The 24,668-nt window shown below is 39.2% G+C and overlaps 2 protein-coding genes across 2 annotated transcripts in view; one reads left to right on the top strand and one right to left on the bottom strand.

The window, feature by feature from the left end:
- The window catches only part of LOC133321723 (chromatin-remodeling ATPase INO80), a 62,732-nt gene extending 38,354 nt beyond the window's left edge, over nucleotides 1-24,378 (bottom strand). The window contains exons 1-8 of the mRNA XM_061530804.1: nucleotides 24,122-24,378; nucleotides 20,721-20,914; nucleotides 19,520-20,648; nucleotides 18,404-19,445; nucleotides 17,778-18,171; nucleotides 17,371-17,711; nucleotides 17,045-17,306; nucleotides 15,206-15,373 (exon numbers count right to left, since the gene is read on the bottom strand). Coding sequence (XP_061386788.1) covers nucleotides 15,206-15,373; nucleotides 17,045-17,306; nucleotides 17,371-17,711; nucleotides 17,778-18,171; nucleotides 18,404-19,445; nucleotides 19,520-20,648; nucleotides 20,721-20,914; nucleotides 24,122-24,377 — 3,786 coding nt within the window. The 5' untranslated portion in view covers nucleotide 24,378. The remainder of the gene's footprint in view (nucleotides 1-15,205; nucleotides 15,374-17,044; nucleotides 17,307-17,370; nucleotides 17,712-17,777; nucleotides 18,172-18,403; nucleotides 19,446-19,519; nucleotides 20,649-20,720; nucleotides 20,915-24,121) is intronic.
- LOC133321719 (putative serine protease K12H4.7) lies at nucleotides 531-2,244 on the top strand. Its single transcript, XM_061530801.1, has 5 exons — nucleotides 531-740; nucleotides 807-988; nucleotides 1,073-1,540; nucleotides 1,615-1,784; nucleotides 1,847-2,244. Exons 1-5 carry the CDS (start codon nucleotides 531-533, stop codon nucleotides 2,242-2,244), a joined length of 1,428 nt encoding a protein of 475 aa, XP_061386785.1.
- Nucleotides 24,379-24,668: the final 290 nt, after the last annotated feature.

The raw sequence follows: 24,668 nt of genomic DNA, 5'->3' as shown, positions 1-24,668 counted from the left end.
GACTTTCTGGCCTTATATGAGGAAGAACTTCTGGCTTTCAATGAGGAGCACCTTCTGGCTTTCTATGAAAAATATCTTCTGGCCTTCTTTGAAGATGGCCTTCTGGTCTTCAATTAAGAAGGCCTTCTATGAAGAGGACCTTCTGCCCTTCTATGAAGAAGACTTTCTGGTTTCTATGAAGAAGTCATTCTGACCTTCTATGAAGAATAACTTCTTGCCATGAAAAAGACTTTCTGACCGTATATGAGGAAGAATTTCAACGTACCGAACTCTACACCATGTCCGCTCGCTGGCTATCAACGATAATAAATTTTGTGCTAATCAGTCGAATCATAATAACATGAAAAACCCAATACAAAATATAATTTTTGATAAGCAATTTCCCGCCCGGCGCAAAGCCAATTGGTCATTCAATAAATTTCAAAAATCTAACGTAAAAAAATCTTATCGATTTCAAGATTATCAGAAGAACACAATTTTTCGCACAGCTACCCTCGCTTTGGGCCACTTCGATCCAATCATTCGCAATCATGAAATTGACGCTGACGGTAGTGGGTCTATTGGCTGTGACTGTGGCTTTTGCCACAGCCAAGGATGTTCCAGCATTTGTCCGTAGTTTTGAAAATTTACATCGAGGACCTCCCGAAGACTCTCACATTGAAAGCAGAGCTGTAGAAACGGAATGGATTACGCAAAAATTGGATCATTTCGATGAGACGAATGATGGCACCTGGGAAATGGTAAATCAAAATTGCGGATTTTTGAGAAGATAATTTTGAAAACGTTTTATCTCTGATTGATTTCAGCGCTACATGTCTAACGCTGAATATTTCAAAGCTGGTGGTCCCATGATCATCTACCTTGGTGGTGAATGGGCAATTTCACCAGGTAGCATTTCATCGGGTATGTTGGCCGATATAGCCAAGGAACACAATGGTATGTTGTTCTATACCGAACATCGTTACTATGGCCAGAGCAAACCAACCAAGTAAATATTGGAAATTTTCGGGATGAGATAATAGATAACTTTTCAGATAATGTGTGTGTGTTCTCTTCTTCCTCTCCTTTATAGAGACCTTTTGGTAGAAAATTTGCAGTATTTGCACGTGAAACAAGCCTTAGCCGATTTGGCCCACTTCATTCGTTATAAACATGAAACTGTTCCCGAGTTAGCCAATTCGAAAGTTATCATAGCTGGTGGTTCATATTCCGCCACAATGGTTGTGTGGTTTAAGAAACTCTATCCTGAATTGGTTGCTGGTGGCTGGGCATCATCCGCACCCATCTTGGCTAAAGTCGATTTTGTCGAATACAAAGAAGTTGTGGGACAAGCTTTGAAAGAACTGGGTTCCGAACAATGTTATAACCGTGTTCAGAACGGTATTGCTCAATTGGAAGAGATGATTGCCAATAAACGTTCCGCCGAAGTTAAGGCCATGCTGAAACTGTGTGATAATTTCGATCATAATAATGATTTGGATTTGTGGTCATTATTTGGATCCATTTCGAATATATTCTCTGGATTTGTGCAATATCAATCGTAAGTTTAATTAAACAAACATGAATTCCGAATGGGAAGATAATCGGAATATTTGATTTGTTTGGGTTTTGCAGTGAAGGAGATGTCCCCTACAGATGTGACTACATTATGTCCTTTGAAGATGATTTAACTGCCATTGCCAACTTCTTCCTAGTTTCTGTGGGTATCTCCGAGGGCTGTGTTGATGTTAGCTACAAGGATACCGTTGCCTATTATAAGGACAGCACTTATACCAAGGGAGCTTGTAAGTAAAAAAATGTTACTTCTACTCGAAAATGTATTTAAAAATTCCTCAACATTTTTTAGCCCGTCCATGGTATTTCCAAACTTGCAATGAATATGGCTGGTATCAAACTTCTGGGTCACGCAATCAACCCTTTGGCACTAAATTCCCCGTCACCCTGTACACCACTTTGTGTGCCGATATCTTTGGCGACAAATATACGAATGAACAAATCCACAAATTGGCCGATCAGACCAATGAAGATTTTGGCGGTATGAATCCCGAAGTTGAAAATGTCTATATGACACATGGTGCCTTGGATCCATGGAGTGCTATGGGCCATGGTTTGGAACAAGGTGCTTCTGTCATTCCCAGAGCATCACATTGTGCTGATTTTGGTTCGATCAGCAGTGCTGATAGTCCTGAAATGCGTGCCTCCAAGGAAAGACTATTGGAATTGGTTCGTGAATGGTTGAAATAAGAAGGGGATTTTTATAGTCTTTTTTTAAATAAAATACTTTTTTTATAAATTATGTGGATTTTATTATTTGTGAAGAAGACTTTCTGGCCTTCTATGAAGAAGACCTTCTGGCTTCCTATGAAGAAGAGCTTCTGGCATTCTATGAAGAAGATGTTCTGGCTTTCTATGAAGAAGACCTTCTGGCCCTCTGTGAAGAAGTAATTCTGACCTTCTATGAAGAAGACCTGCTTGCCTTCTATGAAGATGACCTTCTGGCCTTCTATGAAGAAGATGTTCTGGCCTTCTATGAAAAAGTCCTTCAGGCCTTCTATGAAGAAGACCTTTTGGCCTTCTACGAAGAAGACCTTTTGGCCTTCTACGAAGAAGACCTTTTGGCCTTCTATGAAGGTGACCTTCTGGCTTTCTATGAAGAAGACCTTCTGGCCTTCTATGAAGAAGACCTTGCGGCCTTCTATGAAGAAGATTTTCAGCCTTCTATGAAGAAGACTTTCTGGCCTTCTATAAAGAAATCTACAACTCTTCTATGAAAGAATATGAGCTCCAGTTCTTCTATGGAAAAAGAAAACCCTCAGCTTTTCAGTGAAAAAAGAAAAGCTTCGGATCATCTCTGATATGAGCTCAGGTTCTTCTATGAAGTCTTCTATAAAGAGGATCATTGGCTCCATGATTCATTTTGTTTTTGTATTATCGATTACAAACTTCGAATTATTTCTCTGGAATTCATTTGAGGGGCGCTAAATGATCCAAATACATAATAATTGCCAACATATAAGCCATGTTTAAGTAAATTTTTATTAAGCCCATTAACATGGTGATCTGAATACTAATTCCGCTCACAATAATTCGATCATCCCTCAACAACAAAAAAAACTTGTAATTATTATTCATGTCAATATCCATTGATATTTTTAATAAAACATTTGCGAACAACCTGCAAATGGTTGTTCGGGGCGATATTTGTGGAACTCTTTAAGAAGATTTATGACAATTTATTAGTCGCCATGGAAGTTTCATAGCTTCCAAATCTGTTTCTTTGTTATATTCCTAAAAAAAATAATTTGACTAAATACCAGAAGCTAATTAAATATGCCAGACATGTTATCAGATCACTGAGGCTTCTTGAAACGAAAATAAAAAAACATTATCGACAAATTTGGAGGAGGGTTGAAAGAAGGAAATTTGTTTTGGGATTTTTTTCTTTAAAGATGATTTCACTTCACAAAAATTGCTACCGTAAAAGATGTATTTTTGTCTTCGGCAAATTCGTCTTCTTCAGCTAGATAGACAAATGTCAAGGATGTCCAGAAGTTGCAGTGTGTTTATCTTGATCTCACCGGCACGGCAGCCCATACATCAAATGACATTGAAATAAAAATTTGTTTAAATCTTGTCAAAACATGATTTAAAACTTTGCAAATTGTGTTCACACCACACACACTCACAGACAATTGCCAAATTGTGACGATCGATGTTCAATCGGTATAACAGGGATGGGAACAGTCATAAGAACAGAAGACCTTCTGGCCTTCAACGGAAGACAAATACCTTCAGCTCTTCTATGAAGGAAAAAATAACTTCTTACCTTCTATAAAGAAGACCTTCTGGCCTTCTATGAAGAAGACCTTCTGCCTTTCTACAAAGAGGACCTTCTGCCCTTCTATGGAGATAACCTTCTTGCCTTCTACGGAAGACGAACACCTTCAGCCCTTCTATGAAGGAAAAAAATACCTTCTGGCCTTCTATTACGCTGACCCTCTGACTAGAGAACAGCTTCTGCCCTTCTATGGAGAAGACCTTCAGCTCCTCTATCAACAATACATCAAGATCTTCTATTGAAGAAGACTTTGAGTTCTTCTATGAAGAATAGAAACTCCAACTCGTCTCTGAAGAAGACCTTCTGATCTTCTATGATGCAGACGACCTCCAGCTCATGATGCAGACGACCTCTAGCTCTTCTATGAAGAAGATCTTCCCAGAAGAGCTGAAGAAGAAGACCTTCTGCTCTTCTATGGAAGACGAAGACCTTGAGATCTTCTATGAAGGAAAAAACAGCTTCTGGCCTTCTCTGAAGAAGATCTACCGCCCATCTATGAAGGCGATCTTCAGCTCTTCTATGGATGTCGAAGACCTTCTGTAGAGAAGACTTTCTAGCCTTCATAAAAAAGATCTTCTGACCCTCTGTAAAGAAGACCTTATGGCCTTTATAAAGAAGAAAAGAAGACAACTCTTCTATCAATAAGACATCAAAAAAAGACTTCTAGCTTTTCTATTGAAGACGATTTTGAACTCTTCTATGACGAAAAGGGCTTCAAATTCTTCTATGAAGAAGACCTTCAGCTCTGCTATGATGAAGACGAACTCTGGCTCTTTTATCAAAAAGACCTTCTCATCTTCTATGAAGAAGGCCTTCATCTCAAGAGCTGAAGAAGACCATATCCTTTTCTATGAAGGAAAGGAAATGTTCTATGAAGAAGTCTTTCTGTTTGCCTATGAATCAGACCTTCTGACCTTCTATAAAGAAGAGGTTCTGACCTTTTATGGAGAGACCTTCTGTCCTTCTATAAAAACGACCTTCTGGCTTTCTATCAAGAAGAACTTCTGGTCTGCTATAAAAAATACCTTCAGCTCTCCTTTGCAGAACACTTGCTTTCCATGAAGAAAACCTTCTGGTCTTCTATGAAGGAAACCATTTGGCCTTCATTGTAGATAAACTTCTAGCCTTTTATGAAGAAGACCTGTTGGCCTTCTATGAAAGAGACCTGCAGTTGTTCTATGGAAAAGACCTTCTGGCCTATACGAAGAAGATCTTCTGGTCTTTTATGAAGAGGACCTCCTATGTAGAAAACCTCCAGCTCTTCTATGAGGAAGAAGACCTTCAGCTCTTCTATGAGAGGGAAGACCTTTAGCTCTTCTATGAAGAAGAATGCCTTCAGCTCTTCTATGAAGAAAACATCCAGCTCTCCTATGAGGAAGAAGACCTTCATCTCTTCTATGAGAAAGAAGACCTTCAGTTCTTCGATGAAGAAGACCTTCAGCTTTTCGATGAAGAAGGACTTTAGCTCTTCGATGAAGGAGACCTTCAGCTCTTCGATGAAGAAGTCCTGGAGGTCTTCTTCATAAGGCCTCATGATTTTCTAAAAAAATACATCCTGGCCTCCCATCCCTGTCATCCTCAACATACCTATCCACATGAGAGTGCCAATGATCCCACCATGGTGTAGATATCCCTTGAAGTAGCATGAAAGAAAAAAATTCCAAAGAATTATCAACTCAACGACAAGAAGAAGAAAAAGAAGAGCTGTGGAAGCAAATTTAACACCACACAACACGTTCGTTGAAAAGAAATTTTGCCCGAGCCAAAAAAAGATCAGCTATTGATAATAAGTTGCAAAGGGTGTATACAATATGGAATGATAAAAAAATTTTAAAACAAAAAACTCGCAGTTCGAAAAGCTTCATCGACATTGTAAAATGTAATTAAAACAATAATCCATCACACCATCAACCACACCCTATTGAATTAGCAATGTGTGCATATCAATGTACTCACACGTTTCGAGATTTTTTTTTTTTTTTGCCTTTAAATCTTTTTTATCTTCTTCTTTACTTTTCTGTTAAGTTGTTTTCCTATGAGTAAGACAAAAAGTTAACACCACCCAATAGCAAAAAAACGAAACATTGATTTAAAACCGAAACTCCAGAGATTGATAAAAATCGATAGAAAACAAAGAGCATGCTGCCATAAATAACAGAAGGTTTTTTCGCTTGTAATTTTTTGTAAATCGATAAGTCCCCACTATTACAGCAGAATATGACTTGAGTTCAATTTTTTTATAGAAAATGATAAACAAGTCACAGGCAATAAATTTGTAGTTGGCCATAATCCATTTCTGATTAGGCTGAAAAGTAGTAAATACATGGGAAGATAAGATTCGATAGGAATTGTTAATTCTAATTGAATAAAAATAAAATCCTAAAAGTAGGCAGCAATAGCTTTAAAATCAGACACCAGTTCTGAGGATATTTTTCTTCTATAGAAAAATTTTAAAACTTCAGTTGAGATCTATATAAAAAAATCAGACCTCAGTTCCCAACTGAGGGCATTTTTTTCGTATGGAAACAATTTGCAGACCTCAGTTTCCAACTGAGGCAATTTTTTTTCGTATAGAAACAATTTGCAGATCTCAGTTTCCAACTGAGGGCAATTTTTTTTCGTATAGAAACAATTTGCAGACCTCAGTTTCCAATTGAGGTCAATTGTTTTTGTATAGAAAAAAATTCGCAGATGTCAGTTTCCATCTGAGAGACCTCAGTTCTCAACTGAGGTCAAATTTTTTTTCGTATAGGAAAAAATTGCAGATCTCAGTTCTCACAAGAGGTTCACCTTTTTTCTTGAAAATCATAAAACCTCCTCCTAAAAGTAGGCAATAATATTTTCCCTTAGATAAAATCTAAATTCAAAATTTATTCACAAATCACATTATCACAAATACTGTCAATATCCGGTATTCGGGTTAATTGATTTAGAAAATATCTATAATTGTGCCGTGTTTTCGGACCTAAGGATACATATTTTCGAGGTCTTAATCCAGCAATTGTAGATACAATAGAATAACCACGATTTTCCATGGCTTGCAGAGTCCAATCCTTAACATTCGGATCACATTTGATGCAAACTTTTCCCAGTGACCAATCGATAATGTCGATATGGTTCACTTTGAAAAGTAAGGCATCGGTTTTCAGGAGCTTTCGAAGTTTCCGTGAGTCACGATATTTTTCTGCTGCCGGTAGATAGGCTTCAATGCAACAACAATGGGTGAAATGTTGTAGAACAGGTACAAATTGCCCCTCACATTGTTGCATTAGAGGATCTAGGCGGGAAAGTAGCAAAGGGAAGTCATGCGTCCTTGCGGTACACATTAAATAGACCAGTGGGCCAATTTGCATTTGAAGGAAGTGTAATGTGGGTTCTCCCTCCTTTGGTTCAGTCGTTTCATTTATGGTCCGCTCCACAATTGACCAGGGAATATTTTCGGCAAGAGCTTTCTTGATGGCTTTCGAAAGTCTCTGATTTGTCAAGGGGTCTTGGGACTGACCTTCATGAACTGCAGAACGTATCTCTCGCAACAAATCATCACGTGTTCTTTTGGGTTCATAATATTGTTGGGATTTTTCGACCTCTTCTAATCTCACTGCAGGTTGTTGTGGAAATGCGGTGCTTGTGGAATTGAGAGAAGGAATTAAGCCACTAATTCCATTTGCATTTAGAACATCCTCCAATTTCATATTATTCGGATAAAATTTTCCCAACAAATTTCTTTGTTGAGCTGGAGCTTTCACAGCACTCTCATTCGTTTTCCGTATCTTCTGACATTCTGGCTCTCTTGGCTGGTTTATATGCCAATAATTCCTTAATTTCTTACAACTATCAGCGATTTTTTCAAAATGATAAATATTTTCTTGGCCATGGATCCCTGATTTCTCCTGGCGAACCATACGCCTTAACATTTTATAATATTTATCACAACTCGTTCGTAAATCTTCATCAGAATCGGTGATACGCTCTTCACGATTGGTGTTATACAAATTATTGGAAGGTCCTAATGCTTCTCCCCTAAGGTTCCTTGCAATAACACTACGTACACCTTTGACATTGCAGGCAATAGGTGCTAAGGCTTTCCGGCGGTAGCGCTCAACATCCTTGATTAGGCCACGTAAGGTATTCAAGCGATTTTCAGCAGTTTCTTCTGGTAAGGGGAAGATGTTTTCCATTTTTATAGAATTTTTTTTTCAAATTATTTACGGAGAATTTTGTATTTTATTTAGTTAAAAAAAATTAAACGATGTCAAAATATTCCCATGTTGCCATGAGGTCTAAAAAATTATTGATTACATCTAGGATTCAGCAGGTCATAATGACATTCATATATACGCAGTCGCTTAGCTAATAGAACAATATCGTGTGAATATCATAATCGGAGACCATCTCCCTTTCATCGCAGCAGAAGAGAAGCAACAATCACGACAGAGGGTTCTACGATCCGAACATCTGGTACCTCAACCCATTGTGTAAAAGTAATAGGGCTGCTACAACAACAACAGACAAGAGTAGAGTAGTACCTGCTAGTCGTATACCCCAAATGGGACCAAACTTCCCAAAATAGGTCACGGTGCTTGGAAATGAGCGTGATGAGCACCTACGAGCATAAGCGGAAAAAGTGGCTAGACCACCTTAAGCTTTGCGACATTTGAGCCGCAACAAGTAAATTGTGGACAACAGTTAAATCACTCTCGAATCCCGAAAGGGAAAGGGACGTAAAAGCGCCTGACCCGAAGAGGTGCTCGAGTTTTTTAACCGGCAGTTCATAGAGCACCCCGAGAGTGACAAGGCGAAAAGTAGTGTGCTTCGTCGTATTAGAGCCCTCCGAGCCGAGGAGGTACCACCACAATTTAAGAAGGATGATGTTGCAGATGTCATTCGAAACGCTAAATCATCCAAAGCGTTGGGCCGGAAGGAATCACAATGGTTGGACCTGGAGTAGAGTACTTAACTGCTGCACTCAACCTGTCGTTAGCCACCCACAATGTTCCTGAAGCCTGGGAAATAGAAGATTCACTACTCCTCCCTCTGATGAGAAGTAGGTTTGCAGCCCCTCACAATCAACATGAATTCCGGAGGATGTCCAGTACAACTACAGCATAACACGCCATAACCACACATGTGTGCAGAGGACTTAACGAGAACAGTTTTAGTGGCTCTTGACTTATCGAAAGCCTTCGATACTGTCAATCACGTCAAGCTGTTCGAGGACATAAAGACCAATTTCCGGCCTAGTTAGAAACATTTGTGGTCGCCAGTCATATGTGGAATTCAGAAACAGGAAGTCTAAAACCCGTAGAGTGAAATAGGGAGTTTCCCAAGGTGGGGTCATATCTCCGGAACTGTTTAACCTCAACCTTTCTGAAAATCCACAACTACTGGACGGCATAGAGATCGTAATGTATGATTTTACGATCATAGCGTCAGGTTCCATTAGCGATGACATTTGTGAAAGGTTAAATGTCTATATAGCTGAGTTAGTACAGTTCTTCCATCTGAGGAATATGAAGATATCCGACGCTAAATCCACAGCCACTCTGTTGAGAAATGGACGGCTGAAAGCTCCCTCCCTCTGAACATCATGGTCGATGGTGCACTAATTCCGACCACAAACTACACAAACATTTGTGTGTAATGTTCGATAGCTTATTTAAGTCAAGTCCCCGCTATTTGCGATAAGATGAGAAGCAGGAAAAAGGTCCTCAAGTCGCTTGCTCTTGAGGTGCTGATAAAGAAATCTTTTTGACCACATACAAAGCAGTAGATACACAGTGGAAAAACATTGAAACCTGTCAGAATGCCGCCCTGAGAACTGTGATAGGGTGCCACCTTATGACACCAGTGGATCGTTTATATGAGGAGGCAGTGGTCTACCCATACATCGTCACAACACGATGTTGTTGATGCATTACCTGCTTGGGTGTATCTCAGGAATCATCCAGGCATGTAAGGAGAGACCGACATGATCTCCAAATACCTTATGGAAAAACCTAAAAATGTATCAAGCTCCTTTTTGAATTTGGAAATAGAGGGACCAGAACCAAGCAATTTTTAGTACAGTACGCTGTATTTCGTTGCTACATCAATAATAAAGGTCCATTGCTGTTCTTCTTCTTAATCTGATTCTGTTTCTAACTCCAAGTTCAGGAAGGCTGCGACCTATATCGGTTGTGTCCAACGTGAATATGGGGTTAGGTGAGTTGGTTTGGCTGGGTAGTTGAATAGGTGTAACGTATGCGGCGCAATACTGTTCTCTTCGCCCTCTCTCGGGGTCCTCTATAAACTGCCGGTGGCAATTACACGCGCACCTCTTCGGATCTGTCACCTCAACGCCATTAAATGAGACAGACGACCGATCATCCTTTCTCCCAGGGTCGTTACCAACAATTAACTCACTCTTGTACTGATGTTGCAACACTTCAGATGTTCTAGGCACTTTGTCCGCTTGTTCTCGCCGACAAACCTGTCCACCCCATCAACCGTTGTCTGATTCAGGGGTTAGTACGACGAAGCTCAACACGCTATTCGATAATCCCGCTGCCTCTGCTGGAGAGATTGGTCTTAATTCGGGTATACGATCCGCAGGTATATAGTGAGGGGCTGCAGCAAGCATCAGAAGGATTGGGCAGTTCTCTGAAGTGACGATTGGTGAAATTCCTGAACTCTTGACAATTGGCTTTCCTATGATTAAGGAAAGTGCCGCGTTCAGAAGTTATGAAGTCGTGTGGTCTGTTGATGTATATGATAATAGGGAGCTGATCTGATCCCAATGAAATGACGGGTTGCCAAGCCACGACATTCGTCAGACCTGGAGACACGATGGAAATGTCGGGTGAGCTTTGGCAGTATCCCCTTATCCTGGTGGGTATTTCCCCATTCACCGTGCAAAACGTTGAGCTATCAATTTGATCGGCCAATACCATGGCCCTCGGGTCATTAACTAGGACTGAATGTCATAACTCATGATCTGCATAGAAATTCCCTAGCGCCAGATCATAGCCTTCCAAAAGATGACTAATGTCAGGCGGGGCACAGCTATTTAACGGCGTACGATCCTTTCTAATAACGTTGTATCCATCCCAACTGTGAAGACTACAGGTGTTGTTCGTTTTCGAGATCGCCGCGACCATAATACTTCTTGGACTCATAAAATCGACAATCTAGTTGATTTTCCCTCGAAGTCCATCGCAGTTGAATTGTAGAAAAGATACGTTATCAGGAGTTGTGACAGCAATGTGCGGTGTTAGCGGAAGCGGCACAGAATGCTGCTGCGGAGATTGCGGGGGAGTCACGTAATCCGAAGACGCTGGGGACTGCATTTGCGCAGCATGAAGCAACTTAGCCCCTTTAGCTATTCTTCTGTATACGGCTAAGGCCGAAACAACTCCTGAAATGAACCCATTCTCCGCATCCATTGCATCTCACCTAGATAGATCTGTGGTGAATGCTGTTGTGACAAACTGGGCGGAACCATGAGGTTTGTCTCAATCCCGACACGGACCAAAAGAATCCGGAGCAGACATTCCCTGTAATGTAGATCCCAAGAACCGGCCGTGATGGGATTGTAATAAAGGTCCGTGGTTTTGTTCGATTCCGTCTCGTATTAAAATCACCCGTAGCAGGGATTTGTTGCTCCCGCATTAGAAAAACAAAACAATACATATGTATATAACAGAATTGATGTTAGGCCTACTGCAGATCTTCTCTAGATAAAGGTCTGTAGGTACATTATCCCTAAGAGATCACACACACATTTTAACACCTTGCCTTTTCATACAGAAATTATATTGAAATTTATTTCTCCGCTATTTTCCCACACACACGCAAAATCTTGAAAGCTTTGTTTTATTTCGATAATTTCCAATATTTCAACAATTTACAAGGCTGTGGTAAAATTTTCAAATTTTCTTCGGCAAGCTGCAGCAATTCACAAAATACTTTAACTGAGAAAAGGAGAATGAAGAATTTTTTTCTCAAATATTCCCATAATCGGTTTCCAATGTTAAGGCAAAACAAAGTGAAACGAACAAAAAAACGAATCCGCCACAGTTAAGTAGGGATAACTAGCCGACGACGACAACCAGTAAACATGTTAAATTTCTTTGTCATCCTCACAGTCTATAAATCACAACGAGGAGTTTTCTCCCCAAACTAAATACCAACAACAGCAACAACAAATCAATGAGGCAGCCAAGTTAACCACTTAGGCATGGTAACAAAACGGAGGACTAACAGCCAGTTAGGGACGATGTGAGGAAAAAAACCAATTCGTATTTGGTCTAAAGTCGTTCTTCTTTTAGTCCTCCACCATTGTGCTATAATTTAATGTTGAAATCAAAGAACAACAACAAAACGAATAACAAAGAGGAAATAACCATCGAAAATATGTTTTATCTCCCCAACAAATGGCAATGATGGTACTTTGCCCTGATACTTTGAGGTTTAACTCACTCACATCGTGTATCGTATGTTGATCGTTTGTTTCTCAAGATTGTACAGATGATGGTGATGAAGAAGAAGTTTGTCTGTCGAACTTCTGCCCTTCTCCGCCTAATTTTTTTCGTATCGATTATGTTGACAACATTTGGCGACATTGTAGTATTGTTGTTGCGGTTACATTAACTCCAATGTACGATGATGTACGAGTAGTAAATGTTCTGATTTGTGTGTGAACAAAAAAAAACTGTAGATACGAGGGAAGAATGGGTAGGATGGGAAAAAATTAAAAAAATCGGAATATTTACAGAAGTCTCTTGACTATAAAAAAAGACTTAATGTTGACCTTGAATAAATCTTAAAAGTGGATTGCCGAAAATACAGGATCGTAAAAGGGTTTGATATAAATGGTAAATTTATAGGCATTCGTTCTTACGAGTCGATCATCTTTGAAAGAGTCTCAATAGAGGACACTGAATTTGTCTCAATAAATGTCTGATTATCACAACCTTATATTACAACACTAGTATATACTTAAAAAAAGCAGAACTGAGGTCTGATATTAAAAAGAAATCATCACGACTGAGGTCTCAGACACTCTGATTCTACCCATCTATAAAGACTTCCTTCTGCTGGTCTATCAAACCTTCCTGGTCCTTCATCTCACAGATTCACGTTTCAGTTCATCTCCCTCAAAATCGCCCTCGCATATAAAGACTTCGTCTTCTTGTCTATAAAGTCTTCCTTCAGCACGTCTATAAAAACACCCTTCAGCTCGCCTATAAAGACTCCCTTCAACTCGCCTACAAAGACTCCTTTCAGCTCGCCTACAAAGACTCCCTTCAGCTCGCCTATATAGACTCCCATCAGATCGTCTATAAAGACTCCCTTCAGCTCGTCTATCAAGACTCCTTTCAGCTCGTCTATAAAGATTCCATGCAGTTCGTCTATGAAAAACTCCCTTCAGCTCGTCTATGAAAGACTCCATTCAGCTCGTCTATGAAAGACTCCCTTTTCAGCTCGTCTATGAAAGACTCCCTTTTCAGCTCGTCTATGAAAGACTCCCTTTTCAGCTCGTCTATGAAAGACTCCCTTCAGCTCGTCTATGAAAGACTCCCTTTTCAGCTCGTCTATGAAAGACTCCCTTCAGCTCGTCTATGAAAGACTCCCTTCAGCTCGTCTATGAAAGACTCCCTTCAGCTCGTCTATGAAAGACTCCATTCAGCTCGTCTATGAAAGACTCCCTTTTCAGCTCGTCTATGAAAGACTCCCTTCAGCTCGTCTATGAAAGACTCCCTTTTCAGCTCGTCTATGAAAGACTCCCTTCAGCTCGTCTATAAAAGACTCCCTTCAGCTCGTCTATGAAAGACTCCCTTCAGCTCGTCTATGAAAGACCCCCTTCAGCTCGTCTATGAAAGACTCCCTTCAGCTCGTCTATGAAAGACTCCCTTCAGCTCGTCTATGAAAGACTCCCTTCAGCTCGTCTATGAAAGACTCCCTTCAGCTCGTCTATGAAAGACTCCCTTCAGCTCGTCTATGAAAGACTCCCTTCAGCTCGTCTATGAAAGACTCCCTTCAGCTCGTCTATGAAAGACTCCCTTCAGCTCGTCTATGAAAGACTCCCTTCAGCTCGTCTACAAAGACTCCCTTCAGCTCGTCTACAAAGACTCCCTTCAGCTCGTCTACAAAGACTCCCTTCAGCTCGTCTACAAAGACTCCCTTCAGCTCGTCTACAAAGACTCCCTTCAGCTCGTCTATAAAGACTCCCTTCAGCTCGTCTATAAAGAATCCCTTCAGGCCGTCTATAAAGACTCCCTTCAGCTCATCAAAATCGTAATAGGGTTCAGTATACATTGAAGATTTTATATAGGCATTCGGTCTTACAAGTCCATAGAGTTGCCCTTCTTAGGAAGAGTCTGTACTGAGGAAACTGAATTGGTCTCAATAATTAGCCTTTATCAGAACCATATATTACAACCCTCGTATATTCTAAAAAAAAAAATGAGAAACAGATAGTCAAGATGCATTCATTCATATATTGTTGAGCTGTGGTACCCTCCAAAGTTTTTTTGGTTTTCTTATCTTTTTTGTGTTTAGTAATTGTACGTTTGGTTTAGAATTTAACTTTCAATATTTCATTGTGACTGCTGCTGCCGCTGATTCTCATGATTGCTAGTTTTATGACCGTGTATGTTTTTTGTTAACTTTCTGTGACCAATTCATTGCAAATTTCCGTTTGTTTCATGCCACAGTTATTTGGGATCAATGTTGCGGCCAAAATAAAAAAAAAAAACATCGAAATCATTTGTTTCGGTTGCCACAATATCGCAAAAAAACATAACATTCGATTTGTAGTTTTAGAATGTTTGGTAAATGTTCTGGTTTTTTTTTTTTTGAATTGGAGTTGGGGTTTTTTTACCGATTTTGTGTCATCCCAATTCAATGCCACAAAGTGTGAGAAGATTTTTGAAATGGAGTTTTTTAAAGAGGTTTTTTTTTTGAGACTGGCTAATTTTTGATAACGGAAGTTTTTGAAATCCTCACACAAAAACTGGTGACTAGTACCAGCAATTTGTATACATTAGTTTTAGGCAGTACCATTCCCGAAGCGGTTCGATCTAATTCAGTTTGCATCTTAAAAGGGACTACATTATTTATTTATTTCATTTTAATTCAATAGTTCATTGGTACAACTCAGTTAATTCGGTCAATGAACAGGACAAAAATAGATGAACGATTGGATCATAAGGAACTTGGAATGAGGAACTTGGTGAACTAAATAAACGAAAGAACTGGATCTAGTACTGATCCCTCATTTCTCCTTTGAAGTAGTTCATTCCGGAAAAAACCCCAACTCTTGTAAACATCTCACAATAAAAAATCACTTCATTAAGGTATATAGAAATAATACAATCGGGTACTTACCGTATCGGCAGCCGTTAGATTAATACCCAAACCACCGGCTCTTGTGGACAGCAAAAATACAAAAATATCCTGACGTGATTGAAAATCTGCGACCATATCACGACGGGCTGATATTTTACTGGAACCATCCAAACGCATATATCGATGTTTACGATGCCACATGTATTCCTGGAAAAAATAATAGAAATATTAGAATTGAATATGAGAATATAAAAATCTGTCAAATAAACTGGTCTATAGTCCGCTTTTTAAGTTTTAAGATCCATCTGAACTCGGCTATAGGCAGACTGACTGGTTATAAAGACGTCGTCTACAGGGATACCGACTTTTTTGGAAGGCGTCCTTAGGTAGACCGAGTCCTTTTCAAATCGTCTATAGGCAGACAAACTTCTTGTCAAGCCGTCTATAGAAACAGACTTCTTCTTCTAAAGTAATTTTAGAGGCAGAGACTTCATGTCTGACCCTTTAGCTCGTCGAAAAAAGACTTTCAACTTGACTCCCTAAACCATTTAGCTCGTATATAAGGACTTCCTGGCCTTCAACTCTTTGACCCTTCTGTTCGTTTATAAAGGATCCCTGACACTTCAATTCAATTATGAAGACTCCAATATACTTAAGCCCGTCTATGAAAAATGTCTGGCTCTTCAGGTTGCCTAAATGTCCAATTCTAGAAACAATATTTCCTACAGCTCCCCTGTCAAGACACACGCTTTATATTGACTCCCTCCAACTCATTTATAAGTGATTCTACAAAGACTCTCTTATGCTGGTCTAAAATTATTCCCGTGCAACTCGTATATAAGACTACATCAAGCTTGTCTCCCCCGACTCACTGGTCCTTCACCTCCTTCTAAGGACCATAGTTCTAATCGACTATGAAAACTGCCAAGATCATCTCGTGTAAACATTTTTCGGTTAAGCTCTACAAAGACTCCCTTCATCTGTAGAGACTCTCTTTTTGACACTTAAGCTCAACTAAAAAATCTCCCTCAACTTCCAACTGGTCTAAAACGATTTCGGGACCCTTCAGCTCATTTAAAAGGACTTTCTGACCCTGACACTGCGTCTCATCTATAAAGACTCCCTGCACATCAATTCGTCTTTAAAGAGAAGCTGACACTCTTCTGCTCGCCTGTAGACTCCCTTCAACTCATATGTAAGGACTCCCATCAGCTCGTCCTTATCATCGGAGTCCTTACATATCTCCCATCAGCTCGTCAATAATAACTGCCTTCGGGTACATTATCTTTGAAACCATTTTTTCCGGGAATCATCGGTTTACAGACTGGCACACTATCCACTGCATTATGCCATCACTCTGACCTTTCAATTGATCTATAAAGAATCCATGCCCAACAGCTGGTCTTCCATGGGCTCCTTTCGATCGCCTTTAGACAATTTTCGGTTTGTCTATAACGACTGTTTTCTGCTCGTATATAAAGACTAACTTCAGGTCTATAAAAACTCCATCAAAAAGTGTAGAAAGGTCTTTGTAAATAAGCACAAAGGTTCCCATTCTGGTCGTGAAGACAGTTTCCTTACAGAACGTCTCGCCTAAAAAGACTACTATGAAGGCTGAATATAACTCGTCTAAAAAGTCGCTCCTTAGCTAGTCTATAAAGAATCCCTTCTGCTCGTCTAGAAAGATTCGTCTATAAAGACTGCCTTTAGTTCGTCTCTAAAGACTCACTTCTGTTCGTCTAAAATACTCCCTTTAGTTCGTCTATAAAGACTCACTTCTGTTCGTCTATAAAGACTCCCTTCAGTTCGTCTATAAAGACTCCCTTCAGCTCGCCTCCTTTCAGTTCATCTATAGTCTGATTATTTTATTTTCCTTACCTCCAATAAATCAATCATTTTGGTCATCTGCGAATAAATCAGCACACGATGACCTTCAGCCTTGAGACGAGTCAATAAACTATCCAATACAGATAATTTACCAGCATCCGAAATAAGTGTTTCCTTATCGGGTATAACAATAGAGGACCAACCAAATTTGGGTGTCAACAATTCCATGCCAGAATTAACAACTTCCAGACCTTCAGGATTTTCACAATGCAAATGGCGTATTTGAGACCAGGCAGCGGCACGACTTTCACAGCTAAAGAATTAAACAAAATTTAATTAAAATAATACTTTACTGAATAAGGAAAAAAATAACTTACTATAAATGCCTATTATAGGTATTAACTTTCTGATTGAGTCCATATAGGAAACGTGGCATATCCAATGGTTCACATTGATAGTATTGCGGCAAACGCCGCTTATGTTCAAATTCTGGCAGTAGACGTAATGGTTCTTTGGAAAGCTTCTTGGTATTATTCGATGAACCACCCGCTGTATTCATAATTAATTCCGATTCAGCCTCATCAAGCATTTCATTTTTAATTTCAGCTTCTTCAATGTTTTGTTTATATTTGCTACGTATCACCCGATGTTCGATGGTCTCTTGCATGTTACAGGTTTTGTAGTCGCCAAAGGCATATACTGAGCTTTCCTTGGAGGTCTAGAAAAAACGAGAAAATGCAATTTATATTGAATGGGGGAAGTGAGTAAAATTGTATATTCTTACCAATCCCGTAAACAATAGCTGCCTTATAACACTTGTCTCAAAGAGATAATTTTTATTTAAAGGATTCTCCAATGTGGGTTCGAGTAACTGAAATCTTGTGGTTTTATACTCCGGCGACCACCATTGTCGGCGATAGGCCAACAATTGTTGTAGTAATACTTTACGGCGATAATGTTGTAGTAGTGTTATTAAACCATTTATTGTTGTATCTTCCAAATCTTTGGGCGATATATCACAGAGTCGTGTGAAACTAAAACAGCCTTCATTGGCCACATTTAAATCTATATAGCGGGGATAATTCTCATTCGATTTCAGTTGAGCATTCGAGGTTGAGGGTGATGATGGTTCATGGAACAAGGAATGATGTGAGTAGTCGGCTTTGAATATGGAAAAACTGAAATGAGAAGAAAAATCGTTTATTAGGCCCAAGAAAAAAATTTAAAAAGTTAGAGGCGAGCTGAGGGAAGCTTTTATAACTGAACGGAGAAAAGGAGTCTTTATTGAGGAGCTGATGACAGTCTCTATAGACGAGCTGAAGCCCTGAGAATCTCTATAGATTAAATGTGTTTATTAAAGACCTCGAGTACGTTTGTCTATAAATAATTTTATATTCGTTTCATACTCACCGATTATAAAGTAAATGCCTTTGACTTGGCAGAGATCTATACAGCAATCCATCGTCGAATACCAATCGTGGCAGTACATATTCCTGACACTTCATTACAAATGGACTTTTGGCATCGCGACGTTCAAACAACTCTGGATGATTACACACTTTACGAAATTGCATAACGAGATTCATAAGATTCGAAGTGAAATTACGATCTATGTGATGGCTACCATCACCAGTTGTGCCACCACCACCTCGAGTCAAATTCAAAAGATCTTCGATGCGGATTTTTTGTTTCAATGCCATATATAAAAGTTTTTGACGTATTGTCAACGGACAATAGACCATAATTTCTATTTTATCTGATAATTCATTTTCAACATCTTTTTTGATACGTCGCAACATGAACGGCTTTAAAATCATATGTAGTCGAGAGATTTGTTTCTCGTCAATACCAGTCTTATTTTCTGCATGTGATTCGATATCTTTAGAGAACCATTCATTAAATTCATCATGTGAATCGAAGAGCGTGGGCATAATAAAATGCAGTAGGGCCCACAATTCGGCCATACTATTTTGTATTGGTGTACCACTGAGCAGTAAACGATTGCGACAATTAAAACCCAATAGCAATTTCCAACGCATTGATGAGGCACTCTTAATGGCTTGAGCTTCATCCAATACCATATATTGCCATTTGATGCGATTGAAATATTTATAATCGGAAACAATTAGTTGGTAGGAAGTGATGACAACATGAAAGCTGGCATCGCGGGTGTGTAAATCTTTTTGTTCCCAAAATTGTCGAAGAATTTTCCGTTCATTTGGTGAACCCCAATAGGGGACGACATTAAAATCTGGGGCAAAACGTTCCAATTCCTGTTGCCAATTGTGTAACGTCGAAGCGGGAGAGATAATCAAAAATGGACCCCAAACACCATAATGTTCGGCAATGTGACAAAGAAAGGCTATGGACTGCACAGTTTTACCCAGACCCATTTCATCAGCCAAAATGCCACTGATGCCTTGGTCATAAATATTGGCCAGCCAGGTCATACCTAAAGAACAACAAATAATTAATTAAAAATGGATTTATTTTAAATAAAATTTTCTAATATCACTTCGTACTCACCCTTTATTTGATATGCCTTCAGAGATCCTCTGAATATTGATGGCTGCGGTAGATCGGCTTGTGTTTTTTCTGTCAACAGGGACTGAGGTTTATCTTCCTCCTTAATATAATCATTATGCCCGGATGATTCTTTTTTAATGCTAACATCAAATCTCTTTGCCTTATTTTGATCATTGACAAATGCCTCTTCGGCCTGCTGTTGAGCCAATTGTTTCATTTCTTCCGGATCATAATCATCATAGGCTGCCAAACGTGGATTTGCTTCTTCATCCAATTGATTGAGAATACGCAGCTGTTCCGCCTCGGTGCCTTGACCCAATTTTTTCGACATAAAATGAGCATAGAGTTCCGTTTGGGTTATCAAGAAATTAAGTTTCCTTTGTTGTCGTTTAACCTCGATTAATTCTACATCCATTTTACGTTGCTCCTCAGCCTCCTTTTCCATGCGACGACGTGTATCTCGTTCCACTCTCTCATAACGTTTCCAATATGATAACATTTCTCGAGTCAGACGTTTTGCCCTCCAAACCGTTTCCTTCATAACTTTTTGTGAAGCCATTGCTCGTTGGCGTACCACCTTCATACACATTGTAGCGGCCCGCTTACAATTCTGTACCATTTCTTTGTGATTATTGCTGCGAGCACGTTGACATCTACCCAGCTCCTTTTTGGCCATAAGTTGCCATACACGTTTACGTCTTGCAGCCAATGCCTCGGGTGTACGCGGCAGACCCTGTTGACTCTTTCGCCTTCTTCCTCTACCCGAATAGCCAGGAGTTAATGCTGACATATCACGTGAATCAAATGTCATAGACGTTTCAACGTCTGATTGTACATCAACATCTTCATCATCGTCTTTTAAATTGCCAGAAGTACCCGGAACAGGTGGTAATTTTTCTTTACTCTCCTTTGCGCCTCGCTGAGGATCCTGTAATAACTTATGTTTCATTTTACGTGGTTTACGTATTTTTGGAATTTTTGGTAACTTTGGCAAGGGGGCGATTTTTATCGGCTTCTCCTTCTTCGTGCGACGTTTTCGCTTTCTTACACCCACAATGGATTGTTGATGTTCGGTGAACATATCATGATTTGATAAAAGGCCACTACCATAATAGGCATATTGGGTGTTCTGCAAAATAATAAACAAAAACATTTAAGAATTAAAAAAATCACTTCCAGGGGTAACACATTTAATACTCACTGTGGGTTTTTTGTAATAGTTCTCCCTTAGCTTCTGCTGTTTCATATGTGTCCTCAACATTTCCTTTACATAATCATCTTCATCACTGATATCGGTTTCAGTATCTGTGTCGCTCATTATCACATCATATAACCATTCACGATCGGCCGTCAGCTCACTGAAGTTGTAAAGGGATGCCTTCAATGCCTGGCGTTCTGAAATAAAATTAAACGGAAATATTGGTAGAGATTGGATTAAGTAACACCAGCAGTATCTATGGATTGCATAAAAGTGATTCAAAGTTAGTCTCAATAGACTTGTGCGGAACCTGAGCAGTAGACGATTACGACAATTAAATGTTATTATTGGAGGTTTCGAACGCATCTTATGAGGCACGCATCTTAGACGAGCTGAAGGAGAGATTATAGACGAGATGGAGAGATTCTTTCGCGACGAATTGAGTCTTTCAAGGCAAGCGGATGGGAGCATTTCAATGTGAAGGGATGTTACTTTTTAGACGAGATGGAGGGAGTTTTCTAGACGAACCGAGTATTTCAAGGCGATTTGAAGGAAGTATTTCAAGACAAGTTGACTGTAGTATTTCTAGAAATGCTGAAGGGATTCTTTATGGACAAGCTGAAATGATTTTGTCCTTATAGACGACTAGAAAAAAATTTACCAAAAGAAGAAAATTGCCAAAGTCTTTAAAGGCGTCATGAAGTTAGTATTTAAGTCGAGTTTAATAAGAATCTATATGTAGTCTTCAAAGGCGACCTGAAGAGAGTATTTAAGGAAATTTGGTGGTAGCCTTAAAAGGAGACTTAAATGGTGTAATTAACGCGAATTGGATGGGATCTTTGCAGCCGACTTCAAGGAAGACTATAAAACCGACCTTAAAGGAGTCTTCAGAGACGAGTTGAAGGTAGTCATAAAAGGCTAATATAAGAAAGTATTTGAAGTAGACTGGAATGGAGTCTTTAAAGACGACTTGGAGGTCATATTTAAAGACAAGATGACGGGAGTCTTTAATAGCGACATAAAGGAACATTAAGGCAATTTTTAAAGGTGACATGAACCATTAAAGACTTTGTGTAGGTTGCCTTTGAAGACTCGCGACTTGAATGGAGTCTTTAAACGAGAGTTGAGGGAAGCATTCAATGCGAATCTGAGGCAGAATTTAAATGAGACTTGAAATGACTCATTTAAGGCGATTTGAAGGAAGTCTTTAAAGGGGTCATGAAGGAAGTATTTAAGTCGAGTTGGAGGTAGCCTATAAAAAGAATCTATAAGTAGTCTTCAAAGGCGACCTGAAGAGAGTAAATAAAGTCGACTTGAAGGCAGTCTCTAAAGGCGACCTGAAAGGAGTATTTAAGGCGGTTTAGAGGTAGCCTTTAAAGGAGACTTAAATTGAGTAATTAACGCGAATTCATTGAAGTCTTTAAAGGCGACTTCATCGGAGAATATTAAAGCGACCTTAAAGGAGACTTTAGAGGCGAGTTGAAGGCATCTAAGAAAGTCTTAAAAGTAGACAGGAATGGAGTCTTTAAAGGCGATTTGGAGGTCACCTTTAAAGACGAGATGACGGAAGTTTTTAATATCGACATGAAAGAACATAAAGGACATTTTTAAAAGCGACCTAAAGTATTAAAGACTTCGAGTAGGTCTCCTTTGAAGACTCACGACTTGAATGGAGTCTTTAAATGAGTGTTGAAGGGAGCATTTAATGCGAATATGAAGCAGAATTTAAATGAGACTTGAAATGAGTCCTTTAGGCGTGTAGAGAACATGAAAGGAGTTCTCACAAACGTCTTGAACAAATTCTATATAGATGGTGATAGTAGGAAGGTTTGAGGGTGATTTGATAGAAGATTAATAGACTATTTGAGGATTTATGGACCATTAGGTCTGTCTTAAAGGAAGATTTTCCAACTACCTGAAAAAGTCCTTTCCTAAAAAAATGTTGTAGGTTAGGATAGAATTAGATGAAGGTATCAAAAAAAGTGAAATCTCAATTGACTATGAATAAAAAATGTATATCGTAAAGGCCTTGATAGAAGGATGGATACATATTAAGGATACCAAGGAAATTACGACAGGATGTTGGTTTAGGTCTTCATTGTATCTGTAGGTCTTTGGAGACCGTTTATTGATGTACAACTTCTACGGATGCCTTCGTCAGAAGTTGTGTGTGATAGCATTCCACAGGAAACGCATAGTCTAAAACAAATTATTTTTTCTTCCCCGACATCATGGTCAAATATGATTGACTGTATCGAACTGTTTAAACAGTTCTAAAGTTTACCTTGAGAGGGTAGCAAAAATGAAATGCTGTTTCAGGAACGGAAGCAACTGATATTTTAATATCTGGTCTTTTTTGAGAATTGGAATTGTCCGATCAGCCTTCCCAATCGATAAACTAGAAGTTTCATATTTTCTGGTCAGATACACAAAATCGACCCTTGAAGCAAGCCTTCTTAATATGAGCCTTAAAATACCGTTTTCAAGAGCTTTAAACTAATTTGTTTTAAAAATTATTGTCTTTACTTCTCTATATGTGAATGATAAGGGCCGTAAGTTTGGCTTAAGATTATTGTAAATTCATCCGGAATGCTGATCCTGGTGTCAGAATTGCGATTTTTTTACTGAACTTGATAGACAATTGATTTCTACCTTCGATATCGTATCGCTGCGTTGGTAAATGTTCAATGAATTGAAATTAAAAGAAAATTACAGTGCGATAGCTCTAGTTACCATTTGTCCATAGAAGAACGTATTACATCACAAGCACCCATATTGTTTTTTCAAAATTAAAGAAGGGTCCCTCGGAATTTTGGAGACCAATATCTCAAAATGTGTGAACTTGTTTGGTAAGAATATTATATTTTTGTAATAAGGGCTTAAAACGCTTTACATTGTTACCCACATTGCCTTAGTAAATTTTAATATTTATGAGAAAATACAAGGGCCCAACTAAACTTTAGAGGCCCATTTCTCCGAAAATATCTATTTCCTCAATAACAAAAAAGAAGGATACCATTGTAATCAGGGCCCCATGGACTACTTGTGGTAAAAGTTTCAAAACGTTCCCGGAGAGGGCCTTAACTAGACTTGTTCCGCGACATTGGATCACCAATAAATTTTGAAAACCGTATAAGTATGTCATGGTAAGTTACGCTGGTCGAGCTTCAGGTAAATTGCTAGGAAATCGCGTTTATCTGTGAATGTCACTACCCAGCTCATCCTATCGACCACGTTTTGGTAAATTATCTCCTTCGCGATTATATCCCTTACAAGTAGCAGCAAAAATTCTAAATTCAAGCGTTAAAAGGGTCTCCCAGCCTTTCCGGCTTTCTTTAGACCCTCCGGCCATCTGTCCAATTAGAAAAAATCCGAAAAACCAACTCTTTTTCTTTTCAACTCACCTTGCTTGGTTCCCACTTTCTTTGATTTTTTCTTTCGGCTGCCACCGGCAGCACTTTCATCATCATATGACTCCTCGCCAGGCGTGTCATCTGCCTCCGACTCTTCGGGACTAGTTATTGGCCGCGACAGCACCTCCCTAGCCTGCTGCATAAATGGACGCATATCCAAGGCGGCCTCCAAACGTTGAATATGCAGTGGTTCAGCCATTTGTACCGCAGGCAATGCCGCATTCTGTTGTTCAATAATTCCATTCATTGTGCCACGCCAAAAATATCTATAAAATGCGTAACAGTTAATACAAAATTCTTTCAAAATCGCTTTATTTTTCCACTCACATTTTTTTATTTACTCAAATACCAATTGAATATTTCTTCAATTCTTTTGTTTTATATAAGCCCTGGGCCGTGAGAAATTCAATCAATTGTGTCAGCACTTTACACTCTGCTTGAACACATTTTCTTTCCGCTTGTCGAATTTGCGTTATCTTCTCGTTTCCATTTATAAATATTCTATATTTTTTCGTGCTAATTTATTGTTTTTTGTCTT

The sequence above is a fragment of the Musca vetustissima genome, unplaced genomic scaffold (genome assembly GCF_032173495.1).
Source record: "Musca vetustissima isolate MV318-11 ecotype Yass unplaced genomic scaffold, APGP_CSIRO_Mvet_v1 utg81901, whole genome shotgun sequence".
Classification (NCBI taxonomy): domain Eukaryota; kingdom Metazoa; phylum Arthropoda; class Insecta; order Diptera; family Muscidae; genus Musca; species Musca vetustissima.
The sequence above is the reverse complement of the archived record's forward strand: the minus strand, read 5'-3'. Positions and strand labels throughout refer to the sequence as shown.